Raw genomic sequence first — 21,473 nt, forward strand, 5'->3', positions numbered from 1 at the left:
GTGGTCATGCACTAGACTGATAATTAAGTAGCGTTTCCTTTAAAACTGGTTATGCACTAGCCTGATGCCATATCCTTCCCTTATTTCATAGGCTTAGAAAAATTGCATGGGAGACTGGTAACAAATTCTTAAAAATCTAGGGGGGTAAGAATAAGTTTTTTGAACTCTAGGGGGTAACTTTTTGTTTTTTCCAACAAAAAACTAAAAAAAATTTTTGTCAAAATAAATAAGATACATTTACCCCCCCCCCCCCCCCCCAATTGGCACCAGTAGTCTATACCTATTTTTACTATGAGAAATGAATCTAGTTTAGAAAAGAACTTTAATAATTTAATTATTTAATAATTTAAATAATCTAATTTTAATTATTTAATTCCACTCTATCTAAATGTGCATATTAATTTCAAGTAAAGATGCAGAACAGGGAACCATTTGAAGATAAACCTAAAAAAAAAAAATCTGAAAACTACTTTAAAACAATAAAAACTACTTACTTGTCTCATTCTTAAAAAGGCATTGCTTCACTCCCCCCCCCTGACTGATAAATATACAACATGCTATACATGTTCCCTTTTGTAAGTGCAAACAGTTGTAACCCTCCCATTTATCTATCTTATCAGCAGGCATTACAACCATCTGTAAACATGGAGTTTTTTCCATTACTTACCTAGGAAGAATATGAGGTGTGGAAATTGCTAGGAAGCAATTGAGAATTTGCCCCCCTCCCCAGTTTTTCGTTTACCCCCTTCAACCACTTTAAGGATAAATCCTTTTTTATGAATGTGCCTTTGTATATCCTTCATTCAATGAAAGGTAAAACTTTTTTCCTATACAAAACCTTAAGGTATGCCCAGTATGCATTACAATTCTGTTCATTCCATTGACAAGTCAAATTATTCGCATTTTCTGGATATTCAATGAACAGGTTAGTTAATTGTAAATACTGTCATCTAACACACTTCTAAGATTATAAAAAAATCAATAATTTTTTCTGAATTTGGTATTTGGGACTTTCCAAATTTTAAAAAACTCTACACTGGGTAAACAGAAAATTTTTTGTTTTTAAATCGTCCAGGGTTTTCCAGCTGAATTAGACTAATTTTGATGCTCTGAGTGTGAAAATAACCTTGTTTTTGCTCAATTAGGTCAGGATATTTTGCTGCAGAAAAAAAAAAATTTGCATAAAAAAAACGAATTTCTGTGGATCACCAAAGGTAATTTCTTAAAACCCCTGAAGATTTTTTCCGTTTTCTTAAAAAATAACAGTCGACACATGCAAGTTCAGTTTTTATTTACTTCATCAAATTTGATGAGCATAATTCATGATATTATTAAAAGAATGAGCGTTACATGACACAAAATTTTATAGTTCACAGCATAAATGAGCGTTTCTTCGATTTCCGTGTGAACGCAGCTGCTCGGTTGTCTCTCTTCAGTGACCAGTAGTAGTCTGCCATCATGACTGCGTCCTACCTTCCCTGGTACCTCTCCTCCATTTGGCGCATGTCCTGATGGAACGTTTCTCCCTGCTTGTCGCTCATTACCCCAAGGTTTCTAGAAAACTTCTCTATGTGTGAAAACAGGAATTGCATCTTTATACTCATCAAATACCTGATTTTTTGGCAGGACTCTATCATGCTGCTGACGAGTAAGGCGTGGCTGCCTTTGTGTTCCCCAGGAAGCTGTTCACCACCTGCACAAACGATTTCAATTTGGCGCACCCTAGTGTGTTCATGGAGTTTTGGAACTCTGTCCTTTATGAGCTGCCGTATCGGTGGGTCATCGAAAATGCTGGTATTTAGCTTCTCAATGGTCAGTTGAGGAAAGGCACAGCACAGGTAGTTGAAGCACCTCCCATCCTTGTCCAGAGCGCGCATTAACTGTTTCATTAATCCAAGCTTCATGTGTAGTGGTGGGATCAATATCTTCTCCCAGTCAACAAGAGATTGGTTTATGAGGTTTGTTGCCCCAGGTACTAAGTGCTCTCGTGCCGGCCATTCTTTCTTTACACAGTGTTGGGCTCTGTCTCGACTGTTCCACATACATATAAAGCATGGGTACTTCGTGAACCCGGACTGCTGACCAAGTAGAAAGTTCACCACCTTGAAGTTGATGCAAATGATCCATTGGTGCTGCTCATATTGGACTCTGTCAAGTATGTACTTCACTGCTTCATGTTTCTCTTTGAGAGTTGTTGAATGCGCAAGAGGGATTGAGGAGAACTGGTTCCAGCTGTGGAGGAGCACACACTTCAAAGAGAACTTGTTACTGTCAATGAAGAGTCGCCAAACTCTCGGATCGTATTGATGAATGCCGAGTTTACCAAGAAGACCGGTGACATCTCAGCAGTACACGTGGTCTTCCTCCTGGCAGAAGTAGCACATATAGTCCTCATGCCTTCTATGAAAGAAAGTGATACGCGCGTCCTCACTAAGTAGATGTTTTTTTCTTTGAGTCTGGAGGCCAACAGCTTGAAGGAATTATGTCAGCTTGTCCTTCACAAGCTGAGATCTGAAACCCGATCATTAAGCTCGCATTGTGAAAAAAGATGCAGACCATCTTGTGCTTTATACTCCTCTTCTGTGTATCCTCCCTCGTCTGCACTAGTGGCCTCATCATCGCTGTGGGAAAGCTCTGTGAACGCTGGTGCAGGAATTTCTTTGCAGTGAGCAGCTGGATACCGAGCAGCTGGAAGGCTGGGGTACTGGAGGCTGTGCTGATTCTTTCAGTTGATACCAGTAGTATTGATGGCGCAGAAGTAACAATCTAATGCATGGTGTAACGGCTCCTTCCAAACCATTGGAATCCTAAACTTCAGTGAAGTTTTTGCGCCCTTCGTCCACCACCGGAGGCATTCCACACAAGTCTTGCAAACCATGTGCGGTGCCCAAGACTTATCTTGGCCACCCAGTTTGACTTCAAAGTAAGCCTCGTAAGTGTGCTTTACAAATCCTGTGATGTTTTTCCTGTCCACTGACAGCGTGTAATCTCTGCAGATGTAGCAGAAAACGTCAGGATCATTCCTGCATGACTGTCACGGCGAAAGCCATATCAATCAACTGAAAGAAATAGGAAAATGCAGGTTTCTGTCAGGCAATTAAATTTGGAATTAATTTGATTGGCTAAGGGGTAGAAGTTCCCATCCCTTTCCCCCTTTCACGGGTGTAGAACCATCACTGCATGGAGAGGAATTTTCCATGAAGGGAGTTTTTCCAGGGGGGATTTTACTTGATTTTTCTTTGCTCTGAGATCACAGCAACATGCAAGTGATAAGCTAGTAAAGTCTATTTGAAATTAAGATGATGAACTTCATGGAGCCTTAGTGACCAAGCCTATAAAGATTACAATGAATGGATTTATTTGTTGCCTTTGTCAGTATTATGCAATGAGTCAAAGTTAGATATTTGATATTTTTAATCCTGAGAAACCAGTTAAAAAAGCAAAGTTGATGAATATTTTAGCAGCACCAGAAGCTTTGTCAAATGAGGTATGTAAATTTGTTATTTATTGCAACAATTGAGAGAATCATAAAATTTTCAAACTTAAAAGTCAGACATTCTAAACTTCATAGTCAACCAGGTAACTTTGGAGCTGAGACGAAGGTTTAGAGGAAACTACTACTGCTGCTACTACTACTTACAACTCACCACAGCATCAAGCCGCCTGAGGCCGACACAGCTACGCACGCTCCTCCTCCATCCCAATCTATTCAAAGCCTCCCTCTTTACACCCTCCCAGGGAGTTCCCATTTCCTTTAAATCTTTCTTTATGACATCCTACCACTCCAGACGAGGACGATCTGCTTTCCGTTTTTGCCCTAGACGGTTGGCCGAAAAGAAAAATCTTCGGCAATCTGTCATCCTTCATCTGCAGAACGTGCCCTAGCCATCTCAACCTTTCTTACATTATAGCCCCAGAAAGCAGGATTGAACCTCATTTTCCGTACATCTCACAGTTTGAAGTACGGTCAGTCAGCCAGGTACCCAGAAAAATCCGTAGACAATTTCTCTGGAAAACATCTTGTAAATCTTAATCCGCTTTTCGGAGCGCCCATGTTTCTGAGCCATATTTGACCACTGTCATCACTGTACCTTCTAATATTCTAATCTTGGTTTTGCAGACTTATCTTCCTATTCTTCCAAACTTTTTTTTTACTGTGAAAAAACTTCCTTAGCCTTGGCTTCTACTTTTAATATCTTCACTGCTCCAACCGTCTTTACTAATACTATTACTAAGGTAAGTGATGCTGCCCACCTGATTAATCTTTTCGTTTCCCAACACCACCTTTTCATCTTCACATATTCCTAGCCTTAGTGACTTAGTCTTCTTAACATTAATTTTCAAACGTATTCTAGCACCCTGAACTCGCAGAACCTCTAAAAGGTCATTTATTTTGCTCACATTTTCATCCAGGATGCTTAAATCATCAGCATAATCTAAGTCCAGGAGAGTTTTTCCTCCCCCATTTGATTACGTGGTCTTCAATTGCCTTTCCTGTGCTCCTTAAGACATAGGTAATCAAAATGATCCATATTTAAGGGGGGATAGAACACAACCCTGCTTAATCCTTGATTTAATACAAAACCGGCTGCTAACCTCATTTCCTACCTTAACCGCAGAAGTGTTATTCTCGTATATATCACTAATCACTTTAATATATTTAGCTGGTATACCATGCAAGTATAAGACCTTTGCTAAAGCTCTTCTATCAACATAATTGAACGCTTGCTCATAATCTATAAAACTGAGGACCAATGGTGTTTGACAGCTAAGGCACTTCTCAATCATCAACCTAAGAGTGAAAATTTGATCGACACATCCTCTACCTTTTCTAAAACCGCACTGTTCTTCTCTTAAAACTTTGTCTACAGCACCTTTCAGTCCAAAAAGTATCATATTACTAAGTAATTTGCTACCTACAGAGACCAGACTAATGCCTCGATAATTACGACACTAATTTTTATTACCTTTCTTTATAGCGGTTTAATTAAGATTTTCCTAAAGTCGTTAGATACTTCTCTTTTTTCAAAAATCATATTCATAATATTCAGTAACTTATTTCTAACCTCAGAGCCACCATGGAAACTTCTTGGTAACTTCTTTGGAGGAAACTTCTTGGTAGTTTGAGACTTAGAAGTCTTGGACCCAACCTCGCCAAAGTTCCTTAATCCTAACCTTGTACAAGACTTTGTAAATGAATTTCCCTTGCTATCAGTCAAATGTGTTCATCTTTGAGTCAGGTATAACCTGTGCAAAACCTTATTTACAGAGTATGACGCCAGAATGCCCGTCAAAAGCTCTTGCATACCTTTACACAAACAAGGACGCCTTTGCTACCATCTTGGAGCCCTTTGCAATTGCTATAACACATATGTTTCGATTGCCTCAAATGAAATATTTTTTTCATTGCTTAAGAGGATTAAAACATATATCTGAACAGCTCTGACTTATGAGTGACAGCGTTTTATTGGTCATTGCAATCCAGCCAGAAAAATCTAAGAATTTTGACTACGATATTGCCATCAATGAGTTTGCTGCCCTGAAGCAACAGCTTTTCCCATTACAATAGTGGCTGGCTCTTCACTTACATTTGGAAAAAAAAAACGCCTGCAACAGCATAAGGATGACAAAACCAAGGCTTTAAATTCTAACTACGCACCTAGTTCTTTTGATTCAGGTATAAGCAGCGATATTGCTGGAAACCCTAGCCATGCAAAACTTTTTAAAACACCTCCCTCGCTAGTAACAGTAATGATTCGGGTATGAAACAAGTTGTTCAAAAGGCAATAGAAATTAAAGTGAAGTTAATTTATAATACTTCTTTAAATATAGAGTTTGGAGAATATTCACTCAGCACATTATGAATCTAATTTAAAATGATTTAGCAAATTACATTGCTAAGCCAGTACTTAATACCAATGAACTTGTATCAAAAGGCTTTAGAGGCTGGCTGCCAAACAGTGGCGGATCTAGGGGGTGAGGAGGGCGCTCCCCTAACATAGTCTAAAGTACTGTAATTTACTTGATTAACGCAAGTTTGCGTTAATTAAACTTGCTCCTAACGCAAGTTTATCAGATCAACCTATTTTGCACCCCCCCCCTAAAAAAGATCTTGATCCGCCACTGCTGCTAAAAAAGCAAGAATCATAGGCAGCCTAATAGTGCTGCCTAAGTAAAGAACGATGTTAGCACAATGTATTACTTATTTTTTAATTTTGTTTTTCCTAAAGGAAACTAGGGCACTTCGTATCGAAGGAGTTGTCGTAGAAACTTCGAAAAGGACTCTTTCGATTGGAAATTGGAATGGCTAGTGCCCTTTTCAATAGTCGAAAGTGATTGGAAGGCAACTAACACCCCTTCCACGCCCACCATTTCCCCAAACACATCCAATCAAAATTTTCAGATAGCTATTTTGTTAAATGTAGTTGATTTCCAAATGGAAATTATGTTTTTGAGGGGAACAGTCCCCCCACAGCCCTCAGGGCACGGGTTGTAAGTTTAGCCCTGGGGGCATATAAGGTTTATATAGAAAGTTTTGTTGTAGAAACTTCAAAAAGGGCTCATTCGATTCGAAATTCAAAGGGCTAGTGCCCTTTTTAAAAGTCGAAAGTGAACGGAGGGCAACTAATCCCCCTCTCACGCCCATTTTTTTCCCAAACACATCGAATCAAAATTTTGAGATAATTATTTTGTTCAACGTAGTTGAAAGTTCTGGAAATTAAGCCTTTGAGGATGATAACCCCCCCTCCCCCTCAGCCCTCAGGGTACGGTTTGTAAGTTATGCCCTGGGGCCATTTAAGGTTTTTATAGAAAGTGTTGTCGTAGAAACTTCAAAAAGGGCTCATTCGATTGGAAATTAAAATGGCTAGTGCTCTTTTTAATAGTCGAAAGTGATTGGAAGGTAACTAACACCCCTTCCACGCCCACCATTTCCCCAAACACATCCAATGAAAATTTTGGGATAGCCATTTTGAGCAACACAGTTGAAAGTTCTGGAAATTATATCTCTGAGCAGGAAATTCCCCTCACTGTAAGGGCAAGGAATGTAAGGACATTCCACCCCACTTTCTTCAGGGCAAGGGCTATAAGTTTTTATTATAAGGTTTTTATTATAAGGCATATAAGGTTTTTATTGAAAGCTTTATAGTAGAAACTTGAAAAAGGGCTCATTCTATTGTAAATTCAAAGGGCTAGTGCCCTTTTGATAGTCGAAAGTGATTGAATTGAAACTAACCCCTCTCTCACGCCCACCGTTTCCCCAAACACATCTAATCAAAATTTTTACATAGGCTAGTCACTTTGTTCAACGTTGTTGAAAGTTTCGGAAATTAGGTCTTTAAGAGGATGGTACCCCCCTCCCCCCACAGCCCTCAGTGCAAAGGTTGTAAGTTATGCCCTGGGGGCATGTAAGGTTCTTATAGAAAGCGTTGTCATAGAAACTTCCAATAGGGCTCATTCGATTGGGAATTGAAATGGCTAGTGCTCTTTTAATAGATGAAAATGATTTGAGGGCAACTAACCCCCTCTCATGCCCACCATTTCCCTAAACACATACAATCAAAATTGAGTTTGTCATTTTTTTCAACGTAGTTGAAAGTTCTGGAAATTATGTCTTTGAGGATGAGAACCCCCCCACAGCCCTCAGGGCAAGGGTTGTCAGTTATGCCCTGGGGATATATAAGGTTTTTATAGAAAGCGATGTTGTAGAAACTTCAAAACGGCCTCATTCAATTGGAAATTGAAAGGGCTAATGCCCTTTTTAATAGTCGAAATTGATTGATGGGAAACTAACCCCGCTCTCACGCCCGCCTTTTCTCCGAACCCCTCCAATAAAAGTTTTATGATAGTCCATTTTTTCAACGTAGTTGAAAGTCCTGTAAATTAACTCTTTTAGGATGAAAACCCCCCCACACCCCTCAGGACAAGAGTTGTAAGTTATGCCCTGGGGGCACATACGGTTTTTATTGAAAGCTTTGTTGTAGAAACTTGAAAAAATGGCTTGAATTCAAAGGGCTAGTGCCCTTTTTAATAGTCGAATGTGATTGGAGGGCAACTAACCCCTCTCTCACGCCCACCTTTTCCCCAAACACATTGAATCAAAAATTTTAGATAGCCATTTTGTTCAAGGTAGTTGAAATTTTTGGAAGCTAGGTCTTTGAGGATGACACCCCCGCCCCCACCACTGCCCTCAGAGCAAGGGTTGTAAGTTATGCATTGGGGGCATATATGGTATTTATAGAAATTGTTGTCGTAGAAACTTCAAAAAGGGCTAATTCGATTGGAAATTGAAATGGCTAGTGCCTTTTTAATAGTCGAAAGTGATTTGAAGGCAACTAACATCCCTTCCAAGCCCACCATTTCTCCAAACACATCCAATATAAAATTTTGAGATAGCCAATTTGTTCAACGCTGTTGAAAGTTCTGGAAATTATGCCTTTGAGCAGGACTCTCCCCTCACTGTCTTCAGGGCAATTCTATTTTTTCAATTCAATTCTATTTATTACAAAATGATATAACACATAACATTAATCTAAGTGGCTGCCCAAAGAAGGACATAAAAGCCCTTGATACTGGGCGACCACATAAATAACAAACACTTAACAAACAAAACTCTTAACAAACGAAAAAAAAAATGGAAATAAATAATAATAAATAACCAAATTATGACCAATCTCTAATCATAGAAAAAAAACATCTATGACCCAAGACCCAAAAGAAAATTTTTCATTTTTCTTTTAAACAAACCAAGGTGCTCCTCCGCCCGAATGCTCACTGGAAGATAATTCCAAACCTTAGGACCTATATATCTGACAACCTGCTCTAGTTCCACTCCTGTATTCAGTGACTAGATTGTCAGCATTGCGGGTACTATAACTATGAAGTAGTATATTTTTCTGTAAAAACCATGAAATACCTCAGAACTGATACAACTCCAACACTGATACGGGAATATTCCTGCTTATCAGTGTCATTGACTGTTTCTAAGTATCCAGCAATAAGTCGTATAGCTTTGTTCTGAAGAATTTTTACTCGTTTAGGATTTGAATAAAAGTTGCTTGACCACAACAAACATCTATATGAAATGTATGGGTGGACTAAAGCATTAAAAAAAAGGAATAAAATTTGTGGTGGTAAAAAATTCTTAAAATGTCGAATTGCTCCAACTCCTTGTGCAACTTTCGTTGCAACAACATCACTACGTCGTTTCCACGAAAGATTGTAATCCAGGTAGAATCCAAGGTATCGCGTTTCGTGCACTTCTTTCACTGGCTCCTTCGCAAACAAAATTTTTCCATTAATGCCCTGGGGCTCGACTACTCTTGAATATAAGGTAAACTAGTTTCCGCGATATTAACAGACAGTAAGCCTAAACTAGTAAAAATATGGAAACTTCTTAAAATGTGATTAACCTTCAAAATCAAACTATGTAAACACCGGCTAGAAAATGTTAATGCAGTGTCATCAGCAAACGAGGTGAGACAAGAACCTGGCAGATAAAACCTCATCGTATCAACATAAACCAAATAAACCAAATAAAGAAAAGACATTCAATATATGTTTTTTTTTTTATTTCGAACCTATTCAAGAGAATATAACATTCTGAAATAGTTCCTACTACCAGACTAGGGGACCAGGAACAGGTCAGCTAGACCAGGAGCAAAGAAAAGTAAAGAGTGCATCAGGTATTTAAAACAACATTGTTCTATATATATTGAAAAAAATAATAACTATAGTATAATTAACGAACCAGTAATATAGAAAACTGCGTTATTCTTCGAAGATTGAAAAGTAAAAATTAGTTCTGAACTTGAACCAATTGTAAGGAAAAAAAGCTAATGTCAGCTTCTCAACTTGCAGGCATCCAAAAACTGAACAATAGTCGCTACCACGGAAATATTATACGAGTGGAGGAAGCTAAAGAAAACTTCTTGGATCGCTTAAAGCGTGAACAGGTATAGACTTCGGCCTTTGAAGTTATTCTGTCTTATCACTCTGAAATAAACAGGTATCTGTGTATCCCTGTTTCATTCAGTCTCTTTCCCTATTAAGACTGTTTTGTACATGTGCTTTGAAGAGGATTATAGAATTATTCTTGTTGGTGCTAATTTGTGTTGGATGCTAATTCGAAAATAATAACTATTGCGGGTTTTAACTGAATAATGATTTTAATTATGGAAATTTATTTTAGAGAATTTTAAAAAGAGCTTGAAACCCACTAGACACTACTTGACGTCTAATCAAATCGCCTTCCTTGAAAAATATTATATAGCACTTTTTGGTCTCCTTTTCAATAAACCTCTAATAATTAAGCCGACCCGCTTTCTCAATTAGATTTCGGATCGAATCATGTTCACTTAACCTAGTTCATTATCTGCTTCGGAGATGTATATACTGTATGACCAAAAGTAATTTAGGTTTATTTATTATAAATTTCCCAGTTCCATATATCTTAGCATTAACATGTATGTCCATTGATGTGTCTTGAGGGACAAAAGATGTTAATACTCGATAAACACTCTATTTAAATACTGTAATACCTTCCATCATAAGCAGAAGAGCTCAGTTAAAAGCTAACCGTTTGATCTAAATGTTTTTTTTAATAGATTTGTCTTAATGATGCAATCGTAGAGTAACTCATCAGACCAAAAATGAGACCTATTTTGACATTTATGAAGTGGGAAGGCTGGGAAACAAATATAATGTACTATTGACATCTCTAAGGTCCGGAACGCTTAGGTGGATGTTTGATATTCCACCTGTTGAACACGCCCCCTCCCAGTTCCTTTAGTAAGTGGAAATTAAAAAAAGCTCTTAAAAAATATTTACTGCGTAGTTAAAAAAAAAAAAGATCTACGTTCATTGCTAAAGCATAGCAAAAAATAAGTTGACTTTTCCATATTATCAGTGATTTTTGAATATCCAATCCGAAGCTTAAGCCTAGTGTCGGAAACTGTACATGAACAAAATGACTGTAAATTATTTGTAATCATAAAACCAATCACGTGATTGGTTCAACATAAGATGTTGGAAATTTATTACAACTGAGTGATGAAATAGAATGAGCCTTGCAGCAAAAAAAATATTCAAATACTTTGGATAGAAAAATGTAACCGATTATAGAAAAATATGAAACAGGTATAGGAAGATAGGAGGAGGAGGAAAATGGGCCTTTTTCTACCCTTTAAAATACGAGCACCTATCAAGCAGCTAAATGGCGATTGAACATCAGAGCAACTGCAAATAGAACAATACTGGATCCCAATTATTGCATCAACGATCTTGAACAATCTCATTGAATCAACTGACTTGAATTTTAAACAAAAGTAAAAATAAAAAGTTTTCCTGATGGATAAAAGAGCGAAATTCCAACATCAAAGAAACCCAAATTATCCTATATATTCATGGGGATGCCTTCTGTCTTTATACTATGCATAATCCTGTACATTACACGGGTGCCTACCTCCAACAGTGACTACTCTTTACGGTAAAGTTTGACCATGGTTTCCCAGAAAAGATTGTAAAAAAGGAAATAAATAGCGGTTGCAATTATGAATTTTGCATTTGACGATCCATCAGTTTGATTAAAATTGTACTCAATTAAAAAAGGCAAATCTCATTCAAAAATACAAATTATTGGCTGGTACTATTCTGAAACATTTAAAACCTTAAAATAGACCGATGCTAATTGTAACTGTTTCTTTTTTCAATTACTTTCAAAATGTCTGAATCAACAATTCTATTTTTTTAAAAGATTCTATTGTTTCTTTTTTTTACATTCCCGAATTAGTTTTTTTTTTGTTCTGGAAATGAGGCTGTAGAAATGTCGTTTATTTTGCGACATTGTTCTTACGTTTAAGTTTATTTTCTTGAAACGTTGAGATAACAGGGTCAAACTTTAGCATAAACAGCAAGGAGTTTAAGAGGGCGACAGCCGCCCTAATATAGAGGACTATGTATAGTATAGGATTAAAGATGGGTTGCACACCCTGAATATACAGGATAATTATTCTCTTTATATGCATCATGAAGAATTTGTTTTTATTTTTTTATTTTTTTTCTTACGTGCCAGTGGTATCTGACAAAATCAGTTTATTTAACAGCGACATCTATACAAGCTCATTTGCTTTGTATAGTTTATTTACCTGCAATTGGCCTATCTTATTTGTTTGAAAAATATTTTATTGACATCTTGACATCTATACAAGCTCATTTGCTTTGTATAGTTTATTTACCTGCAATTGGCCTATCTTATTTGTTTGAAAAATATTAATGCCGAACTCTAAATATGTTTTTGGTTCCAGGAAGAAAAGAGGAAGAAAACAGAAACCGAAATTAAAGTTTCACCAGATTTGAGAACCGTTGTTACCGACAGCGGTGAAAGAGATGAGCATAAGGCAACTAGATGCATTGAGAAGAACAAAAGAAAAACACACAACTCGGAAAATGAAGAGTTCCAATGGAAGATCAAGCCTTTTAATGGTACTTGCGCTGTAACTACAGGAAAAATAGATGCTACTCAAATAGTATATAGTATAACTAGTAATCAAGGACATGAAAGCCAGACTACTGATCTAGTTAAAGAAGTATCAAGAAAGAAAAAGCGTGAAGTTGAAAACAAGAAAGATGTGTTAGAAAATGAGAAAATTGTCTGTGAAAACAAGAAATTTCAAGAGGGAAATTCTGACATTTTGAAGTCTCTTGAGAAGTTTTCTTCTGTGTGGGCTGATACTAACTCTGATAATGAAGTCAAAGTAAAAAAACCAAAGAAAAAAGAAAAGAAGGTAGATGACCAGAAGAAACATGTGGATAAATATTCTAAAAAGAAGAGTGATAATGAGAAGCGTTTAAAGTCACTTGAGGAAAGGAGTAAAGCTTTCTTAAGTCAAAAGAATCTGGTGAAGGCGGCTTTATCATTAGTGGTAAGTTTTTTTTTATTATTATGACAAATTAGTTGTTTTTATGATAGCTTATGGGGAAATTGCATCCAAGCAAAAAATAGAGGTAACAGCACCTCTTGTACAAGGTTATTCTCTTCCATACTTTGATAGAAATTTAGTTGCCCCTTGATCTCAACCTACTCTTACTCCTCTCTTAACTTTTAACCTTGTTATTAATAACAAAATTTTTTTTTTCATCCAAAAAATGGGGAAGGCAATGGTATTCAAAAAATAATAAACAGTGGAATCTTTTTCACGCTTTTGTTGTAACTTAAGGTTCTACAACTTGTTGATTTTGTTTTATTTTGTTAGGGTATGGCAAATTGTTTATTGGGTCTAAAGGATTTAAAAAATATGTATTTTAATTATAAAAAAAAATTGCTGAGAAAGAAAAGTGCACGTGCAAGGCCTAAGGAAATTCTAGAATAATTTAGAGGAATTGAGTTTGAAACGTGTTTGGCTAAGTCATAAAATTGGATGTATTAACAGATGAATGCCCTATGAGACCTCCCACGCCCTTCTTAGCTACCCTCCCCCCCCCTCCAAGACATCCGATTAAAACTTTGAGGTAGGCATTTTGTTTAAAATAGTCTGAGAACCAAATAACTATGTCTCTGGTGATTACATGACCCCAAATAGCCCCTGGGACAAGGGTTGTGAGTTATGCAAGTTTTTACTCTTACTACTTGCAACTGCGACCATTTTCGTCTATGACTGCGATTACTTACCTCTGCGACTATAACTATTTGCGACAACTTCTACTACTACTCCAGTTGCGACTGTGACTGTTACTGCTTTCGCTACTTCTCTTCCTGTTACTGCTACTACTATTGAAGTTAATCAAAAGAGTTTAAGTGTATCTAGATTGTCCAATGGGCTAAACTCCAATGTCTAAGGAATGACAAAGGTTATTAACTTGAAATTTTCAGGGAATGTTGAGGGAGATATGGAACTAAACCAAGGCTTCTTAAACTTTTCATTCACGACCCCATTTGCGATTCCGAGTTTCCTGGCGACCCCATATAAATATGAAACAAAAAGATTAATATTTTTTGTTTGATGATTTATTTATTAGGTAATAATATAAATATTCATACGAAAATTTATAGTATTAGAATTCGTTGAGAAACATGCAAAAATTTTAAATTAAAAACTGCACAAAAAGTTGCAAAATTGTATTTATCATGATTATAAAAAATATATGCCCTATTTCTCGCCAAAATTGCATTTTTTGCAATAAGACAAATAAAAAAGAATTCTGACCGTCTGATTTCGCTCGAATATATTCGAGTGCAGACATTGAGTGGTAAGTATTAAATGAAAATTAAAGGAAAAAATTTAATGAGATGGATGTGCCGGTTTTTTTTTATCGCATAACAAATTAAATCTTGGTGGGATGTTTGATGCTGCTGGACATAAGACCTCTTGAACATTTTTTTGTGATGAACAATATTGAGATTTAATACTAAGTAACTTGTGTAACTTAATAATTTATTTATGTTAAGGAACTTAACATAAATATGCGGTGTTGAATCGGAGAAAAAATATTTAACACCGTATCAGCGATTGTGGGCAATTCAGTTCAAGTTCTGATCCAGAATTCAGTGGAGGTTTTTTTGGAAGTTGTATTTTTAAGTCTGAGTCACTCGAAAGCCCATCAAATTCCTCTTGAACTTTAGGTGGCAGGTGATAAACCTTACTTAAGCCAATCCAAAAAGCTTTTGAATCCAAGCTACCTCTTTGAAATAAATATTTAATATAAATTATGTACAGAACTGTGTTTCCAGGGCTTTTAAGAGGATTTGATACTTTTAACATCATTTTGTGAGCCTCAATGTCGACTGACTGTCTCAAAGGCAAAGGGTCAATTAGCGACTTCTCCCAGGAATCTACTTATCATTGAAACCTATTGAGAATTTGTGATTTAATTATGAAGTTTGATTGACAAGGCAATGTATTTCTGTCGGCAAAGTTTTCAATCAAAGCGGGTTGTACAACAGAAAATTTGGAGAGCTGTCAGATTGATCAAATGATATTTCTTATAAGGTTATTTTGGGCATTTTCCTAGCAGATATACTAGAACGTTTTTAGGGACAACTCTTTCCTGAATTTTAAAAAGAAAATTTGGCTCCGTTTGATCGAAAAAAAGCGACAAAATTTACACTTCCTAATGATATAAGTTTCTCTAAAAGTAAATATATCTATCTCCAGCACAAAACAAGAGAAGTTACAAGGTTTTTCAAAGATTTCAGGGAAAGTAGATGTCGGCTTTTAGTTTTCTCCCGTTTATTTGGATTACTCATCCAAGCTCTACAGGTTATGGTAAGATCACCCAATAAATTCTAAATAGTTTGGCCACACAAACTAAAAAAAAAAAATATAGTTGACAAGCTAAGCTGATTCTTCATGGCATCAATTTCATCATTTTAAGTAAATTTATTGTATTTTCTTCCTTGAATAGATAAGATGAGATTGTTTAATTTTGCAAAGATGTCTGACAGATAACACAACTTGGATAGCCATAAGTCATTTTGAAAAAAAAACCCAGCAATTTCACATTTTTCCTTTGGTTAAAAATATTTCAATTTCGTCCTTTAATAAAAATAATCTTCTTAATCTTGATCTCTTGACAACAATCTTACTTTTGCATATAATAACAAAGTTTTGTGGTTGTAATCCGTATCCTTAAAGATATTTGAAAAAAAACGCCTGTTAAGGGCATGACTCTTAATAAAAATTTATAATCTCAACCGCATCCTGATGCAGATCGTTTAATTCTGGTGCTATGTTTTTCGTTTCAAAAAATATATTCTCTTGGAGAATAAGGCAGTGATTAAAATTTATATGATCATAATGAGCAGCTTGATGTAGAACCAATTGTTTTGCCCGTTATTGTTCTTGCACCATCTGAGCATATTCAACAGCAATTTTTCCATTCTAAACCTTCAGTATTAAAAATTTATCCACTTTACAATATATGTCTTTCCCTTTAGTACGATCCTTCATAGGACGTCAATAATTCTTCCTCCATGAATCTTTATAAATACACCTGATATATACTAACAACTGAGTCAATTTAGTAACAACAGTTGTTTCGTTCAACTGAATTTAAAATTTTGGGCTTTCTTTATTTCTTGTAATAAGTGTTAATATCAAAAATTCTATTCGAGACAGTGTCGTTTGATAAAGAATTTTTTTTAATATAATTGACATATTTACTTCCATATAGTATATCTACTATTTTTCTACAAATAGCAGGAGGCAATACAAGATCTTATCAAATGGTGAACGGCATTTTAATTTTAGCAATACTGTATGAAACTTCATATGACGCTAGTAAATATTTTTCATTAATTGTCATAAATTATTCAAAGGATTTTTTTTTGCTTTATTCAAAGATTTGTAAGGTCTTTCAAAATATTATTTTGGTTTATTGACATAAAAAAGTCTTTGATTCAAGACGTTTTAATTTTGAAGGTTTCATACTCTCTGGAGCCAATAATTTATTGTAGGCTAGATCAAACAAAGAGGTTTTTCATAGTTTTAAAATGTTAAGCAAAATTGAAGGAAAGACCCATCATATTTTCTGTTTCGCATATTAAATGTTTGTTTTTCAATACTTTGTCCTGTCTGAGCTGACTTTGTAGCATTATTATCTGCGTCATTACTATTTTTATTTAAGTTGAACCATTTATCCTGGCTAAACATTATTTTGATCCCAAAATCAAATAAATATATAAAATAAGATATTGCATATAATAATTGATTAATTAGTGAATAAATAAAAAACAAAAGGAAATCTCCTTACGGTGGAACACTCACAGTTGACTTCAGTAGAGGGCCCTGTGTTGTCAGAAGGTAGAAAAAATAAATCCGAACCCTGAAAAACCATTTTTACCGTGCCAAATGCAATATCTGAGAACATAACTCTGGATCTATTAGAAGAATTGACGAACAAAGGCCTTTACTTTGTCCTTTCCAGCCTTTCGAGCATACAGAGAGTACAGCTTCGTTATATGACGTAAAAACTTATTGGATTTAAATGATGTATGGATGTGTGAAGAAATTAATTTTTTCCCAAAAAAGTAGTTAATGCCAAAAAATAGGCCAGATCACAATAAAATTAGCCAAGATTTAAGCTGGTGGATAGATTAAAAAAATTCTCACCAGTCAACATCAAAATAAGCCAGTCTGGGGAGAAATAATCCAATGTGGTAACACTGGGAAGAGAGTCAATACTACACTAGTTCACATTGCAGCCAGTGTTACTGAATCATTGTCTCACTGAACGCGTGTGTGCACATTCCAACCTATTTTGTTTGCAGGTTTGTGAGAGTAACTTTGCAAAAATACAAATCTAGATGTTATGAAATCGTGTATTTAAATATTTAACATCAAAATCTTTCGCAACCCCAGAATTTTGCCACGCGACCCCATTTGGGATCGCGACCCATAGTTTAAAAAGGCCTGAACTAAACCAAAAGATACTACTTTGTGTATCCAGGTTCTCAGAAAGGCGTATTTGTGATATCTCTGGAACTGCAAAGGGTATAAACCTGAAGCTTTCAGAGAATGTTGAAGGTGGTATCGAACTTAGTCAAAGGATACTATGTTCATCCTAGTTATCAAAAGGGGGTATCTGCTATGTCTCAGGAGTAGCTAGGAGTATTAAGTTAAAACTGTCAGGAATCAATTGGGATTTTGAGCTTTATCAAAAGACATCATGTGCAGCCAGGTTGTCAAAAGTGTGCATCTGTAATATCTCATGAACAGTTAAGCGTATTGCATTAAAACTTCTAGGAAAATTGAGGGGGATGGTGAACTAAATCAAAAGATACCTTATGTATGCAGATTGTGAAACCGGCATATCCGTAATATATCAGGAACAGCAGAGGGGACTGGGTTGAAATTTTAGAGAATGATTTGAAGCGTTTTGAACTTAAAAAAAAACGATGTGCATTCCAGCTATCAAAAAGAGATACATGCAGTATTTCAGGAACAACTAAGAATATTAAGTTGAAACATATTTTCGATTGGGATATTGAACTAGATCATAAGAAACCATGTGCAACCATTTTGTTAAACGCGGGTATCTGCACCATCTCAGGAACGGCTAAGGGTATTAAGTTAAAACTTCCTGGGGATGTTGAACTACGCACATCGGAAGATACTATGTGTATGCAGGCTGTCAAAATGGTGTGCACAATACCTCAGGGACGGCTAAGAGTATTAAGATGAAAATACTAAAAAACACCCAAGGCTATTTAGTTGAAACTTTCAGGGAAACTTGAACTAAAGGAAAAGACTTTGTGTACAATTAGGTTTTCAAAATGGTTGTCAAAAGAGCATGTGTGGAAGATCTCAAGATTTGCTAGGGTATTAAGTTTGAACTTTCGGGAATGTTGAGAGGGACGTGGATCTCAGTCAAAAGACATCCTATGTATCCAGAATGTCAGAATGACATCTTTTCGACACTATACCAAGCAAGCCCTCATGCCAAAATCATAGAAAAAATTGCTGAAGGAGTATACCTCAACGCCGTGCCGGTTTTCTTTTCGGCGGCGAATACCGTCTTCCCTTAGCAAAACGGTAGTGCGCATTGGCGCGCCGCCACTCGACGTCAATTTTCTCCATCAAAAAGGTGTTTCAAGTCTGTTGAAAATACGGCGAGTGACGTATCGTTCAAATCTGAATAATCTGACGTGTCCATTAAAGCCCTTTTGGATCTCCAATTGATGCGCCTCCTACTTGGCCCTTGTTCTAGACGGCCGAAACATCTATTGATCCGTGTCAAAACAATGCAGAACGGGGCGATGAAAACATGGTTTAATGGAACATGGACAATCCTCCCCAAAGGTAAAATTGAGCGAACAAATTAAAATTAAGACAGATAAAAAGAAAGAAGAAAAGTGTTTAATTTTACATAACATATTATGAAGGAGAGGTGGTGGGTAACTTTTTTTCCGGGGGGGGGGGGGGGAATGGATGCCTCAAAATGTGCATCTTAATGAAGAAATATCTCAACTCTCTTTGAGCCTTCAAATAAACATAGAATTAGTTCTAGGGAGGGGAGAGGGAGGTAGAGACTGGTGCCTAATCTCTCTTGATTTCAGGGAATAATTCTTGACTACGCCTTTATTATTAAACTAAATAGTAACATTAAATCCTAAAATTAGCAGAATTTATCGTTTATAGAAGAGCGATACCCTCTTACCCCCCCCCCTCGTGGACGTGAAAACTTCGGAGATGCTCGGGTTTGAAAATTGATGTTAAGAAGACTAAATCGCTAAGGCTAGGAATAAGTGAAAATGAAAATGTGACGTTGGTTAACAAAAAGATCGATCAAGTGGACAGCTTCATACACCTTGACAGGGCTATTACTAAAGACAATGGGGGCAGTGAGATGTTAAAAGTAGAATAGCCAAGGCTCAAGGTGTTTCTTCGTAGTTGAAAAGAGTTTGAAAGATTAGGAAGATAAGTCTGCAAACCAAGATTAAAGTATTAGAAGCTACAGTGATGACAATGGTCAAGTGTGGTTATGAAGCATGGGCGCTCCGAAAAATGGAGGAAAATTTGTTAAATGTTTCCAAGAGAAATTGTCACGGATTGTTTGGGTGTCCGACTTAGTGACCGTATTTCAAACAGCAGGCTTTTTGAAAAGTGTGGTTCTATCCCGCTATCTAGGGCTATAGTGAGAGAAAGATTGATATGGCTAAGGCACCAGTGCTTCCACTTTTCGATTTCAATTTTCCCTATTTTTATATCAATTTTCCCTATGTTTAGGTCTGATTTCTCCCTATTTTTCTCCCTAGAAAGAAGGTATATTTTGCTTTACATTTCCATACAATCTACATGATTGCATGATTTGATGTTGCACAGCGCAGGATCAAATTGTTATTTTTTTACTTCAGATAATGATATATATGCGCTTCCGCAATTCCGGATACATGATTTCGCCACTGCGAGTCTCTAGACTAAATATCTCTATCCAGTACTGCTCGACTAACATGTCTTCAACATGGGTATCTCCCAAATGAAGCTCAGTGACATCAGTCATTGCTTGTAACCTCCATTCTATGTCCATTTTCTGGAGGCAACACTTTTCTCTTAGAACAGGAAATCTTACAAACAGTAGCCTTAGAGATTTTGGTTTCAAATTTCTTGCATCCCTTGGTTCAACCAAAGCCTCTTGGAAGGGTCTTGGATGTGCTTGTTTAGGACTATTTAGTGTCTTCAACAAGACTGATAAAAGAGATCTATATTATCACTTGGCCCTTGAGCATCTACGAGTCCTTGCATTGCATTGGTTACAGCTATTCCCAGATATGTCTGGTTTAAAGGCAGGTACTCACTTGAAAGGTAAGGATCCAGTTCGGTAAACAAAGCAACGCTGCGAATACAGTCCAGTTTCATGAAGTTAGACGCTTCATCATTCACAAGTTTGCTGACACTTGCCTTTAGGGAGTGAAAAACTTGAATTCGTTGGAGAGGCAAAGAGAGTAGTCCATGAATTCAGGTTATGGCTTTGTCAACTTGATTTGTAATGTTGACAAGATAAGGTCATTGGTTGCAGTTGGGTCGTCAAAATTGGTTTTTATGAAATACTGAGTAATAGCAACCTGATGCTTAATAAGTCTCTTTATGCAGGCCTGAAAGAACAACAAACGGGTTTATCCTGGTGCAAAAAATGAGAGTGCTTTGGATTGAAAGAACTCCTGAAATTCAGTATACTTATCTCCTAAGCATGCATAGGATGAACATAAGTGAATAATATGGCATGAGCATTTCACATTCAATATATGGGACACCATGGCATTCATTAGTGTTGAAGCAGGTCTATTGCCTCCAAACTGACATTAGTAGTATTTGTACAAAATTCAACAACAGTTTTTTTTTCAATGACTTGTTTGATACAGTTAGTGAGACCCTCAGCCAATCCATCACTAAATTAATTTTAGTGATGGTAAAGTTCAGGGGATAAAGTTTATTTCCGATGCAAATGCATGTTAAATTTTGATTCAGGATGCACTTTTGACTATAGAGGTAAGTTTATTTCTTAGCTACCTGAATAATCCGTTAATATAAACCTTGCCCACAATTGCTGCATAGCCTAACCAATAATCCCTTATGTCGGTAGTTTACCCCAATCATAGCCATCGCATAAAAAATAAAATAAATACTAGGCTACCTAAATAATGTTCCAGGGTTCAGCTTTTTGAAATATCGGCAATTACAGCACCGTAAAACTTTTTAAAAAACCGAGCATGCGCAATCTTTGAGAATTTTTCAGCCTTTTGTTTGAAAAAATTAAATTTTCCCTTAAAATACTTACTTTACCCCAGATTTTCCTAAAAATCCTGACTTTACCCCAGATTTCCCTTTGTCCCTAGATTCAAAAGAAGTGTCCCTAAAAGAAGTGATTTCTCCCTAAAATAGGGTAATCTCCCTAAAAGTGGAAGCCCTGTAAGGCACGTTCTGCGGATGAAGGACGACAGATTGCCAAAGATCTTCCTTTTTGAACAACCGTCTAGGGCT

At 36.5% G+C, this 21,473-nt stretch overlaps 1 protein-coding gene across 1 annotated transcript in view; it reads left to right on the forward strand.

The window, feature by feature from the left end:
• The window catches only part of LOC148944480 (putative RNA-binding protein CG14230), a 52,324-nt gene that overhangs the window by 15,091 nt on the left and 15,760 nt on the right, over positions 1 to 21,473 (forward strand). The window contains exons 2-3 of the mRNA XM_089099821.1: positions 9,859 to 9,953; positions 12,303 to 12,920. Coding sequence (XP_088955947.1) covers positions 9,859 to 9,953; positions 12,303 to 12,920 — 713 coding nt within the window. The remainder of the gene's footprint in view (positions 1 to 9,858; positions 9,954 to 12,302; positions 12,921 to 21,473) is intronic.

The sequence above is a fragment of the Artemia sp. Qi Xiang Cuo genome, chromosome 14 (genome assembly GCF_049724085.1).
Source record: "Artemia sp. Qi Xiang Cuo chromosome 14, ASM4972408v1, whole genome shotgun sequence".
Classification (NCBI taxonomy): domain Eukaryota; kingdom Metazoa; phylum Arthropoda; class Branchiopoda; order Anostraca; family Artemiidae; genus Artemia; species Artemia sp. Qi Xiang Cuo.